Source organism: Electrona antarctica (genome assembly GCF_951216825.1).
Source record: "Electrona antarctica genome assembly, chromosome: 24".
Taxonomy (NCBI): Eukaryota; Metazoa; Chordata; class Actinopteri; order Myctophiformes; family Myctophidae; genus Electrona; species Electrona antarctica.
The window spans coordinates 4952215-4965880 of record NC_136803.1 but is presented as its reverse complement, the minus strand read 5'-3'; the positions used below and the strand labels follow the sequence as shown (position 1 = coordinate 4965880).

At 40.8% G+C, this 13666-nt stretch overlaps 1 protein-coding gene and 1 long non-coding RNA gene across 2 annotated transcripts; both read right to left on the bottom strand.

Moving 5' to 3' along the window:
- Window positions 1-3901: 3901 nt before the first annotated feature.
- Window positions 3902-6638, bottom strand: LOC306917286. The gene is made up of 3 exons (XR_013789135.1): window positions 6549-6638; window positions 4199-4537; window positions 3902-4028 (listed from the first exon to the last, which is right to left on the bottom strand). It is a non-coding gene; the product is annotated as an uncharacterized lncRNA (long non-coding RNA).
- A 4112-nt stretch (window positions 6639-10750) lies between these two features.
- LOC306917185 (uncharacterized protein) lies at window positions 10751-13323 on the bottom strand (the record flags this gene model as incomplete). Its single annotated transcript, XM_079495318.1, has 5 exons — window positions 10751-10859; window positions 12000-12050; window positions 12145-12223; window positions 12308-12355; window positions 13062-13323. The coding sequence occupies 5 exons, from the start codon at window positions 13321-13323 to the stop codon at window positions 10766-10768; spliced, it is 534 nt and encodes a 177-aa protein (XP_079351444.1). The 3' UTR covers window positions 10751-10765.
- Between the last annotated feature and the right edge of the window lie 343 nt (window positions 13324-13666).

Below are 13666 nucleotides of genomic sequence, written 5' to 3'. Positions count from 1 at the left end.
CGTTTTTGTACATAGCTACCATCAAAAACAAAGAAAGGAAGAAAGTTTAGAGCGCTTTTGAAAGGGTTTCAGATATCAATACAAGGAGTTTCAGATATTCACAAGCATTTTCACAATGGCACAGCCATCTCTTTGCTTATTTACAGGCTTTACAGCTGTACAACCAAGGGGTCTCTTTTCCACAAAATACAATTTCATAATAGTACCCAAGACAATATATAAGGTGCGTGAGCAGCAGTGGTTCCCTATGGAGACTTTACGTGTTCATGTGGTGCCGAGCAACTATATGGGAGTCCAACCCAACACAATTCAGGTGATTTCATTAATACATTGTTCAAGGTTGTGCTTTATTGTTACATCTTGTGTACAGGTACATAAGAGTAAAACTTATTTTTGTTTGGCTTCCTTCAGACAATGCAGCAGCAAAAATATAATACGACATCAAAACAGCAAAAACACAGCAAACAAAATAGAATATAGAGTGCAAACAAGAGTATAAAAAAAGAGTATCATATGTACATGTGCATGTTTTCCTTGTAGTAGGAAAATTATTATTATTTTAGTATTCTTTTATTATTATTTTTTTTAACTTCACAGTAGACTTAATAGTGCGGGGCGAGGGCAAAGGGCAAAGGTGCGGGGGGGACGGGGTGGTGCTAGCGTTTTCCTTTTCCCTGATACGCTTTGGTTCTTATCAGTTCGTTCATGTATCTGATTGTTCGGGGAAAGAAGCTTTTTTGCAGTTTATTTCCAGTGGCTTTGAGACTGCGAAACCGCTTCCCATGTGGTAGCATCTCAAACAGACTGCGGTTGGGATGACTTGGGTCCTTCATTATTCCTCGAGCTTTGCTGACACAGCGTTCATCGTACAGGGCTTGGATAGAGGGGATAGCACATCTGCTGATGCGTTCGGCTGTCCGCACAACCCTTTGCAATGCTTTGCGGTTTAGGTCAGTGTGGAGCCAATTAGTGGCAGCTGGTGTAGTGTTTGTTAAAATAACACCTTTCACTTTGTAGTCAAGGATTGTCAGAAACTAGAGAACTGAGAAAAATCCAAACTCACCACCTGTGATAGTTTTGTCATGTCCAGACCCTATGGAGTATGGACCCTACTTCCAAATGACTCCTAGAGGAAATGTTAAGTCTGACCTCTTGTGAGGAGTTGTGGAACTGCAGTTGGTTTGGAAATGTTAGTTCCACACACAGACACTGTACTTTCCACACACACAGATGCACACAAACACAGAAACTTAGCAAACTAATACTTAGTTGATCTGCTCTGTACTTGGTCTGCTCAGTTTCCCCACTACACAAAATCTCTTGACAAAATTGCTGCAGCAAAATGCATTGTGACTGTGAGCTTGAGATCTATTTTCATCAAATGTTAATTCCTCCCAGCCCATCTAGAAGCTAACCTGACTCCGCCAGAGTCAGGTTATCTAGAAGCACCATAATGCAGCAATGATAGTGTGTCATTGTGCGACCTAAAAGGAGAAGTTAGAAAACACAACTGTCAGTTTTGACCAGGATTCTCATACATCTATGTTTAGATTTCAGACCATGTCAGGTTGAACCATGTCAGGTTGAATCTTCTTTGGACTTTGATGTTGCCGAATCTCATCTTGTGGGAATAAAGGCTCCTTTGTCCTAAAAAGGGAGGGAGGCATTAAAGTTAAAACTGTTCCAAAACTTAATAAACCACCACCTCATCGATTTCATGCATGAGAAGTTGAATTAATTTGCATATCTGGTCAGCAGTGAAGGGGAAATGTGAGTGACTGTGAACACAGAATCTTCAGGACAAAGATGTAGTTTTCAGTCCATCCCAAAACTATACACCAGATTTTACTAATTAGCTCACTTATACTATTTTTAAAGATAATAAAGACTAAAACTAAGGACATTTTCTCTATGATTTTAGTTTGTTTTGTAAGCACACAAAACACCTTTATTTTTATAACTAAATTGTTTTTATTATTATTATTATTATTTGTTAGTTACTGAGCTGCAGTACTGTAGGTTGTACTGTATGCATTTATAATAATGACCTACTATCAAATTGTTTGCAGCCAACAGGCTTTATCTTCACTGGACTGCAACAATTTATAATCTGATTTTGTGAGAATAAAGGCTCCTTTATTCTACAAAAGGGGACAAAAAACATTCACGTTTAAATAGTACAAAAAAATGTCAGCCGTAATGGAAATGTGAATGTGAATAGTTCTAATGTTCTGTGTTCTGTCAATCACCAGCAGAACCACAACAAGCCCATCAACTAGCTTTAGATTTAGGGTACGGTCACAAATGTTCATCAAAGTTCAATTCCATGCGAGGCAAGTGATCAGTTTCAAAATAGAGACTACAAAATTGAAAGCTCTGCTCCTTCACTCGAAAGGTTAATATTTAATTTGTGCATGTGTGACCATAACCTAATGTGTATTCGGCCGGTCTATATGATTGTAACAGTTAGCAAAGAGAGTTTATCATCTCTGGCTTAAATTGTTCACATCTTGCAGTGGGTGATGTCATTAGTCCAGCTAATATTTGTTCATGTGATGAATTTATCAGTTGCTGATGACCAAATAAGTTGACCAGGATTTAACGAATACACCAAAATGCAAAGTGTGTAGACCAATGGATGGACGGACAGACAGACAGACAGACAGACAGGCAGGCAGGCAGGCAGACAGACAGACAGACAGACAGGCAGACAGGCAGACAGACAGACAGACAGACAGACAGACAGACAGACAGACAGACAGACAGACAGACAGACAGACAGACATTTGTCTTACTCTTGAATTGTTGTTTGTAGTGTCTGTTGAAAAACCCTAATTTCAGGGTTACTGTTCCTCCTAAAAGAGAAATTAGAAAACCCAACAGGTTAGCCACGTAATGTTCAGAAACCATCTCAGGCTCAGCTGAGCTAAAACTCTTACAGAATGTTACCTTGTTGCTTGTTGTCGACGTCTGAAGACAAATACAGCTACGATGAGTCCAACAACAATGGCAGCAACAGAGACAATACCCATTATAACTGTGAGGGAAAAGATGAGAAATGTTTATGTCCTACAATGAAAACACTCGGGATCAACGGACACACTGATGAACAAGAACTTACTGAAACCACTCTTATCTGCTTCAGATTTCTCAATCACACCTGGGAAAAGAAAGTATCATAGAGCAATTAGTAACATTATCTATCTATCTGACAATCCATCCAGCTACACTACAGTAAATAGCAAAGGAAGGTCACTAACCGTCCATGAACCTATGTTATTGACCTAGAACCTTAACCACTTGTCTTAAACCCTATATACTCTGTCGACCGGTGTCTCTAGTCTATACCAAATCTCTTCTGCAAAAAATAGCAGATCTACAAGCTCACAAGATGTTGTCTTGCAACCCACTGTGAACTCATACTCATAGATCTGATATTTTATCCGAATGTTCTTTTTTTAAGATTTTATTTTGGCTTTATTGATTACAAATTACAAGTGGAGATAGACAGAAAAGCGGGAGAGAGAAGGGGAGAGACATGCAGAAAAGGTCGTCATGAACGAGACTCAAACACACGACGGGCTGTCAGGCCAGAGCCTATGTGCCATGAGCCTGGACCACTTGGCCAGCGGGCGCCCCGAGTGTTCACCCTAGAATAAGGACGCTATGGTTCATGTGGCTAAATCAAATTGTGGAAAAAACTATCTCTCACTCACCACCACATGGAGCTTGTTTATCAGAATAAATGACCCTGGGCACTTCCTTGGCAACCCCGGAGTAGAGCCGCACCACACAGCGGACCTGGACCTGCGTGGTGTTACTGCAGAACCTTTCCAACGTGACTGTGCTGTTCACTGTGACGGTACCGTCAGCGTTGGCTGCATGGACGCTGGTGTAGTTTGAAGATCCTTCGTGTCTGGGGACCTCCAGTGTAACTGTCGGAGCAGGACGGGACACAGCCGAGCAGGACACAACCATTTGCTCTGTGCCATTAGATTTTGTGACGCGTAATGTGGGTTCAGGTTGCTCTGGAAAACGAAACATTTGATAGGAATTCAATTTCAACTCATTTTCTTAATTGTGAGGACAGGCCTTTTGTACATTTACCCGCCAACCCCTAACCCCCCTTGTATCTATATGTCATTTTTACATACATGAAAAACAAGGGCACACATACAAAGGACCACAAAGTTCTTACCATAAACTGTGAGACAGGTTTTTGTATAGATGGCTCCTTCGGGGTAGGCATTAAATAAACACCTGTAGCAGCACGTGTCTGCTTTGGTCACATTCCTGAGCACTATGGTACTGTTCTGCAGTCCTGTGTCTACAAACTCCACTTTCCCCTGAAAGGGAGGGTAGATCATGGTGCCAAAATGTTTGCTAAAGGTGGCAACATCCTCTGTTCCTCCTGGGATTATTTTCTGCCAAGTAACTCGTTGGACGTTCTTGGATTGTGTGAGTTGGCAGGTGAAACGGGCCTCCTCTCCCACCAAGGCCATTACAGGATCTTGTGTTCGTATAATCTCTGACAGACCTGTGGAAAAGGTGACAGTTATAAGTGCCTAATCAATGTATAACATAAATAGGTGCATACGAGATGTATGTGTGTGTGTGTGTGTGTGTGTGTGTGTGTGTGTGTGTGTGTGTGTGTGCGTGTGCGTGTGCGTGAGTAAGATGATGAACCACACAATCTCCAAAGTTGGCCACTTAAAATGTATCGTCCAGTTCCCCAGCATCCACTCTTAGGGCCCTATCTTACACAAGTGTCATTGCTAGTGTACAACTCGCCTCACCAGGCTTTCCACCACCTCAGAGGAAAAGTCCAGTGTTGAAAGTGATAGTATAAAGGCAAGCTGATTGGTGCATGGAAACACTGAAGCTGAATGATTAACTTTGAGTAAAGTTATCAATCACTTTAGTCATCTGTGTTAGGCTACTTTTGAGGGTAAATTGTAGGCTATTTTGATTAGTTTTATTCATTGATTGTTCACAAACAAATGGACTGAGAGTGAGACAACATAGCCTACAGAGTCTATAGAAATGCAAAGAGGGTGAAAGGACACACGTCTGCTAAATCCCTAAATTGTAATGGACTGACTACATTCCACACTGGGACCAAGTCGCTGCAGTGGCGCTGCACCACCATCAGGAGGCAGCAGGTTGTTTACCAAAATGTACTGCATGCCCAAATCAACCATGTCATGTTAAGCACGCACCCGCATGCACGCACAGCAGTGGTGCAAAGTACAATTTACAATTTAGGCATTTAGCAGACGCTCTTAATCCAGAGCGATTTACATTAGGCAGGAACAAAAGTATGGGAATACATCACATATATAAAATGCATTTATCAAGAAACATGCGTAAGCTAAGAACGTAACTAGAACATATCTATATAATGACACTATACATATATACTATACTATGCTATACATATGTACTATGATGTGCTATGACTATATACAATGCAATTATTGTGCTGTCTACATGACATGCTATAAGTCTGTTTCAAATGCTATCTAAGTCTAAAAAGTGCTATCTAAGGGGGTAGGATAAGTGCTATGGGCCATGTTGGAGTCTGAAAAGGTGGGTCTTCAGACTACGGCGGAAGATTGGGAGTGATGCTGCAGTTCTGATTGCAACGGGGAGTGCATTCCACAGTTTTGGGGCCAGAAGGGAGAAGAGTTTGGGACGTGTGGAGCGTTGTCCCGGCGTTTTTAGTGAGGGTACTTCCAGCTTTCCTGCGTTGGCTGATCTGAGTGCGCGGGAGGGTTTGTAGGGTTCAATCATGCTTGCAAGATATGGGGGAGCCATACCTTTGGTTGCTTTGAATGCCAGCATCAGAGTTTTGTATTCTGTGCGGGCAGCGACTGGGAGCCAGTGCAGGGAGCGGAGCAGGGGGGAGACATGTGAGAATTTTGGCTGGTTGAAGACCAGACGAGCTGCGGCATTTTGGATCAGTTGGAGAGGCTTAAGTGCACATGCCGGTAGGCCAGTAAGGAACGAATTACAATAGTCAAATTTTGACAAGACTGTTGTCTGGATTAGGAGCTGGGCTGATTCCTGGGTGAGGAACGGTCTAATTCGTCTTATGTTATATAGTGTGAACCTACAGGATCGAGTGACAGCTGTGATGTGAGTTTTAAACGAGAGCTGACTGTCCAGGACAACACCAAGGTTCCTGGCTGTTGGGACAGACGTTACCAGGGCGTTGTCTACGGAAATAGTTAGCTCCCGCATAGGGCAGGACTTAGCTGGGAAGAAGAGAAGCTCAGTCTTGTCTGGGTTCAGCTTGAGGTGGCTTAATACATTGTCCATGGCATTTAGCTTATACAATGTTTATTATTTTCCCCAATCGGTCTGGGTTTTGCTGCTTTGTCATTTTACATTGACAATATTGAAATGTTCATGTCTATTGCAGCAGTTATGGCTAGTTGAATACAAAGTCAGAGGCACTCAGTGTAATCTTCTACAAATATTATGACATTAACACTACATTTTACATATACATTTATGTAAGCGTCTGTGTCATTCAGTTCACCTACCTTCTGATAAGCCTACCAGTAGAAAAACAGCAAACTGTGTCCGTGTAAGAATCAGAAGATGAGCCATTTCTCTCTGGAGGTTTGAAGAATATTAGCCCTAGTATGTTCCCACCATGGTTCCCACTTCCCACCCCCAGCAGTCGTGGATGGTTGTTCTGGAATTTGGAAGAGCATGAAACTATATCACCACTTATTGCAATTCTTTCTGAGCGTTTTATCAGTGTAAATAAACAAATAAAAGTTAAAAAATAAATACATAGATAAAAGTTATAAAAGTTATAAAACTCAAACAGACGTCGCCAACTGTCAATACTTACCCAGTGTGAAGATCGACTTCTTTTAAAACCGTCACAATATTCACTACGGAACAATAACAAGCCATGCTTCAAGTAGGAGGTTATCGATGAAATGAAATGAAATCTATATTTACCCAGGGTATCTGGGCTAAGCTCAAGAACTTGTTTCCAGCCAGGCCCTGCTCATAGAACACATTTCATCGTAGTGGTTGATGCCTTGTTCAAGGGCATTTCAGCGGTGGTAATTTTAACGTGTCGGACGGCTGATTCGAACTGGGAACCTTCCGGTATCTAGACCGCGCCGCTATCCGTTCGGCCACCGCTGCCGAACATTGGATAGAGTCCAATGGAAGACTAGGAAACTGTTAAAATATATAACGATAATATAATTATGCGCGTCTGTGTGTAAATCAGTGCTCCTCGTCTGGCGGTGCTTGACAACTGGATGTGATCCTACTCCTAAACATAACTTGCTCCTACCTGAGGAAATGTCAAGTGTGGCCTCTTGTGGCGAGTTGGGGAATTGCAAATGATTGATTGATTTATTAACAGAATTACAGTACATTTCAAGTACAACTCAATACAAAAACTGTTAACTGTGAGTGGATGACACCATAAAGCGTTACACTTGTTTACAATAGGGCCCACCATTTTCAATTCATCAAAACATTTAGAGACGTACGAATATACACCAAAGGCGGACTGATGTCGACCATGCACTCTTTCATCCTGACAGACAGTGTAAACGTGATTTATCAACACTCCAATAACTTGACATTCTAGCAGGTTGTGGGACTGCTGTGGGTTCAAAATGAGACACACCTGAAATGTATAAGGCCAGTGGTTCCCAAAGTGGGGTCCGGAGACCCCCAGGGGTCCTTGAGGGAGTAGCAGGGGGTCCCCAGCTAAATTATATAGTTAGGAACCAAATGGGCCCTTTATGGGTCTGTACTCTGTAGCTCTGATAGAGAACCAATGGAACCAAATTATGGACCAGTTGTACACTCTCAGAGTTAAATTAACATTGATTTTACAGTATAAATTGGGGGTCCCAGAGATAGAAAGGACAAAATGGGGGTCTGTACACTAATGACTAATGTATGTCAAACTGAGGGTCATTGAAATTAAACGGCTTGAGAATCACTGGTAGAGCCTCTCATGGGGGTCCTTGGCATCTCTTTTCAAATGGGGGTCCGCGGGCTAATTAGTGTCAATTTTGGGGTCCTTGACAATTGACATGAAAAGGTTTGTGAACCTGTATCGAAGGCTACAGCTCAGGCAAACAAAATGCAGCATTTCTTTGAATGAAATCCTGCAGAATATAGAAGGTAGCCTGTTGCCTATACACGTGGATGGTTGTTCTGGAATTTGGAAGAGCATGAAACTATATCACCACTTATTGCAATTCTTTCTGAGCGTTTTATCAGTGTAAATAAACAAATAAAAGTTAAAAAAAAAAAAAAAAATACATAGATAAAAGTTATAAAAGTTTGAAAACTCAAACGCATAACAGACGTCGCCAACTGTCAATACTTACCCAGTGTGAAGATCGACTTCTTTTAAAACCGTCACAATATTCACTGCTAGGCTACGGAACAATGACAATCCATGCTTCAAGTAGGAGGTTATCGATAGAGTCCAATGGAAGACTAGGAAACTGTTCAAATATATAACGATAATATAATGATGCGTGTCTGTGTGTAAATCAGTGCTCCTCGTCTGGCGGTGCTTGACAACTGGATCTGTGATACTACTCCTAAACATAACTTGCTCCTACCTGAGGAAATGTCAAGTGTGGCCTCTTGTGGCGAGTTGGGGAATTGCAAATGATTGATTGATTTATTAACAGAATTACAGTACATTTCAAGTACAACTCAATACAAAAACTGTTAACTGTGAGTGGATGACACCATAAAGCATTACACTTGTTTACAATAGGGCCCACCATTTTCAATTCATCAAAACATTTAGAGACGTACGAATATACACTTTAATTTGGACTTTTATGATAGCCTGGAATCTGGATTCAAACAAGTTGCATACGCCTGTTAAATTTCCTTTCCTCTTTTTTCTCACTAATAACTTCTGACAGTAGTTTTACCATTGTGTCACTGCAAATGTGCTTAATCAATCTAAAAATATCTTTCAAGTAAAATTCTAACAAGAATTCTAACAAAAATAGGTAGGCTACGTCTGTGTGGTGTTGTTGGTTCAACATCAGATCAGACATACCTGGGCAGTATTTCAAAACATTTATTAATAGAAAATTATGAATGCAAACAAGTAAAAAAAGTGGGTGAAATTCGTTTTTGTACATAGCTACCATCAAAAACAAAGAAAGAAGAAAGTTTAGAGCGCTTTTGAAAGGGTTTCAGATATCAATACAAGGAGTTTCAGATATTCACAAGCATTTTCACAATGGCACAGCCATCTCTTTGCTTATTTACAGGCTTTACAGCTGTACAACCAAGGGGTCTCTTTTCCACAAAATACAATTTCATAATAGTACCCAAGACAATATATAAGGTGCGTGAGCAGCAGTGGTTCCCTATGGAGACACAAAGGAGACTTTAGGTGTTCATGTGGTGCCGAGCAACTATATGGGAGTCCAACCCAACACAATTCAGGTGATTTCATTAATACATTGTTCAAGGTTGTGCTTTATTGTTACATCTTGTGTACAGGTACATAAGAGTAAAACTTATTTTTGTTTGGCTTCCTTCAGAGTTCAGACAATGCAGCAGCAAAAATATAATACGACATCAAAACAGCAAAAACACAGCAAACAAAATAGAATATAGAGTGCAAAAAAGAGCAAACAAGAGTATAAAAAAAGAGTATCATATGTACATGTGCATGTTTTCCTTGTAGTAGGAAAATTATTATTATTTTAGTATTCTTTTATTATTATTTTTTTTAACTTCACAGTAGACTATGTTCAATAAATATACAACAAAATAGTTTTAGAGAGGTGCAATTTGAGCTTAATAGTGCGGGGCGAGGGCAAAGGGCAAAGGTGCGGGGGGGACGGGGTGGTGCTAGCGTTTTCCTTTTCCCTGATACGCTTTGGTTCTTATCAGTTCGTTCATGTATCTGATTGTTCGGGGAAAGAAGCTTTTTTGCAGTCTATTTCCAGTGGCTTTGAGACTGCGAAACCGCTTCCCATGTGGTAGCATCTCAAACAGACTGCGGTTGGGATGACTTGGGTCCTTCATTATTCCTCGAGCTTTGCTGACACAGCGTTCATCGTACAGGGCTTGGATAGAGGGGATAGCACATCTGCTGATGCGTTCGGCTGTCCGCACAACCCTTTGCAATGCTTTGCGGTTTAGGTCAGTGTGGAGCCAATTAGTGGCAGCTGGTGTAGTGTTTGTTAAAATAACACCTTTCACTTTGTAGTCAAGGATTGTCAGAAACTAGAGAACTGAGAAAAATCCAAACTCACCACCTGTGATAGTTTTGTTATGTCCAGACTCCAGACCCTATGGACCCTACTTCCAAATGACTCCTAGAGGAAATGTTAAGTCTGAAGTTCTGGAACTGCAGTTGGTTTGGAAATGTTAGTTCCACACAGACACTGTACTTTCCACACACAGATGCACACAAACACAGAAACTTTGCAAACTAATACTTAGTTGATCTGCTCTGTACTTGGTCTGCTCAGTTTCCCCACTACACAAAATCTCTTGACAAGATTGCTGCAGCAAGATGCATTGTGACTGTGAGCTTGAGATCTATTTTCATCAAATGTTCCTCCCAGCCCATCTAGAAGCACCATAATGCAGCAATGATAGTGTGTGTCATTGTGCGACCTAAACGGAGAAGTTAGAAAACACAACTGTCAGTTTTGACCAGGATTCTCATACATCTATGTTTAGATTTCAGACCATGTCAGGTTGAACCATGTCAGGTTGAACCATGTCAGGTTGAATCTTCTTTGGACTTTGACGTTGCCGAATCGTTGCCGACTTTGACGTTGCCGATGCCATCTTGTGGGAATAAAGGCTCCTTTGTCCTAAAAAGGGAGGGAGGCATTAAAGTTAAAACTGTTCCAAAACTTAATAAACCACCACCTCATCGATTTCATGCATGAGAAGTTGAATTCATTTGCATATCTGGTCAGCAGTGAAGGGGAAATGTAAGTGACTGTGAACACAGAATCTTCAGGACAAAGATGGTAAAAGTAGTTTTCAGTCCATCCCAAAACTATACACCAGATTTTACTAATTGTATTTTTATAATAAAGACTAAAGGACGTTTTCTCTATGATTTTAGTTCGTTTTGTAAGCACACAAAACACTTTTATTTTTATAACTAAAATGTTTTTATTATTATTATTGTTATTATTATTATTATCATTATTATAGTTTGTTAGTTACTGAGCTGCAGTACTGTAGGTTGTACTGTACCTATCAAATTGTTTGCAGCGAACAGGCTTTATCTTCACTGGACTGCAACAATTTATAATCTGATTTTGTGAGAATAAAGGCTCCTTTATTCTACAAAAAACCATTCACGTTTAAATAGTACAAAAGAATGTCAGCAGTAATGGAAATGTGAATGTGAATAGTTCTAATGTTCTGTGTTCTGTCAATCACCAGCAGAACCACAACAAGCCCATGCACCAACTAGCTTTAGACTTAGGGTACGGTCACAAATGTTCATCAAAGTTCAATTCCATGCGAGGCAACTCAGGCAAGTGATGTGAATCAGTTTCAAAATAGAGATTACAAAATTGAAAGCTCTGCATGCTCCTTCACTCGAGAGGTTAATATTTAATTTGTGCATGTGTGACCATAACCTAATGTGTATTCGGCCGGTCTATATGATTGTAACAGTTAGCAAAGAGAGTTTATCATCTCTGGCTTCATCTCTGGCTTATTCCCATGTTGTTTGTCTTTTTGTTTTTTGTACGTTGATCTTATGTGATATGGACTACTGTCTGAAATTGTTCACATCTTGCAGTGGGTGATGTCATTAGTCCAGCTAATATTTGTTCATGTGATGAATTTATCAGTTGCTGATGAGCAAATAAGGATTTAACGAATACAACAAAATGCAAAGTTTGTAGAGTGTAGACCAATGGACGGACAGACAGACAGACAGACAGACAGACAGACAGACAGACAGACAGACAGACAGACATTTGTCTTACTCTTGAATTGTTGTTTGTAGTGTCTGTTTATTTTCAGGGTCACTGTTCCTCCTAAAAGAGAAATTAGAAAACCCAACAGGTTAGCCACGTAATGTTCAGAAACCATCTCAGGCTCGGCTGAGCTAAAACTCTTACAGAATGTTACCTTGTTGCTTGTTGTCGACGTCTGAAGACAAATACAGCTACGATGAGTCCAACAACAATGGCAGCAATACCCATTATAACTGTGAGGGAAAAGATGAGAAATGTTTATGTCCTACAATGAAAACACTCGAGATCAACGGACAAACTGATGAACAAGAACTTACTGAAACCACTCTTATCTGCTTCAGATTTCTCAATCACACGGTTCACACCTGGGAAAAGAAAGTATCATAGAGCAATTAGTAACATTATCTATTTATCTAACAATCCATCCAGCTACACTACAGTAAATAGCAAAGGAAGGTCACTAACCGTCCATGAACCTATGTTATTGACCTAGAACCTTAACCACTTGTCTTAAACATGGTGGACCCTCTTGTAAACAAGTGTAATGCTTAATTGGGTCGTCCACTCACAGTTAACAGTCTTTGTATTGAGTTTGTGCTTGAAATGTACTGTAATTCTGCAAACTGTTAATAAATATTTCAATCAATCAATCAAAAACCCTATACTCTGTCGACCGGTGTCTCTAGTCTACACCAAATCTCTTCTGCAAAAAATAGCAGATCTACAAGCTCACAAGATGTTGTCTTGCAACCCACTGTGAACTCATACTCATAGATCCGATATTTTATCTGAATGTTCTTTTTTTAAGATTTATTTTTGGCTTTTTGGATTTATTGATTACAAGTTACAAGTGGAGATAGACAGAAAAGAGGGAGAAAGAAGAGACATGCAGAAAAGGTCGTCATGAACGAGACTCAAACACACGACGCACTGTCAGGCCAGAGCCTATGTTTGCGTGAGCCTGGACCACTTGGCCAGAGGGTGCCCCTTAGCCGAATGTTCAACCTAGAATGAGGACACTATGGTTCATGTGGTTACATCAAATTGTGGAAAAAAACATCTCTCACTCACCACCACATGGAGCTTGTTTATCAGAATAAATGACCCTGGGCACTTCCTTGGCAACCCCGGAGTAGAACCGCACCACACAGCGGACCTGGACCTGCGTGGTGTTACTGCAGAACCTTTCCAACGTGACTGTGCTGTTCACTGTGACGGTACCGTCAGCGTTGGCTGCATGGACGCTGGTGTAGTTTGAAGATCCTTCGTGTCTGGGGACCTCCAGTGTAACTGTCGGAGCAGGACGGGACACAGCCGAGCAGGACACAACCATTTGCTCTGTGCCATTAGATTTTGTGACGCGTAATGTGGGTTGCTCTGGAAAACGAAACATTTTTTCAAACATGTGATAGGAATTCAATTTCAACTCATTTTCTTAATTGTGAGGATAGGCCTTTTGTACATTTACTCGCCAGTCGCCAACTCCTAACCCCCTTTGTATCCATGTCATTTTTACATACATGAAAAAAAAGGGCACACATACAAAGGACCACAAAGTTCTTACCATAAACTGTGAGACAGGTTTTTGTATAGATGGCTCCTTCGGGGTAGGCATTAAATAAACACCTGTAGCAGCACGTGTCTGCTTTGGTCACATTCCTGAGCACTATGGAACT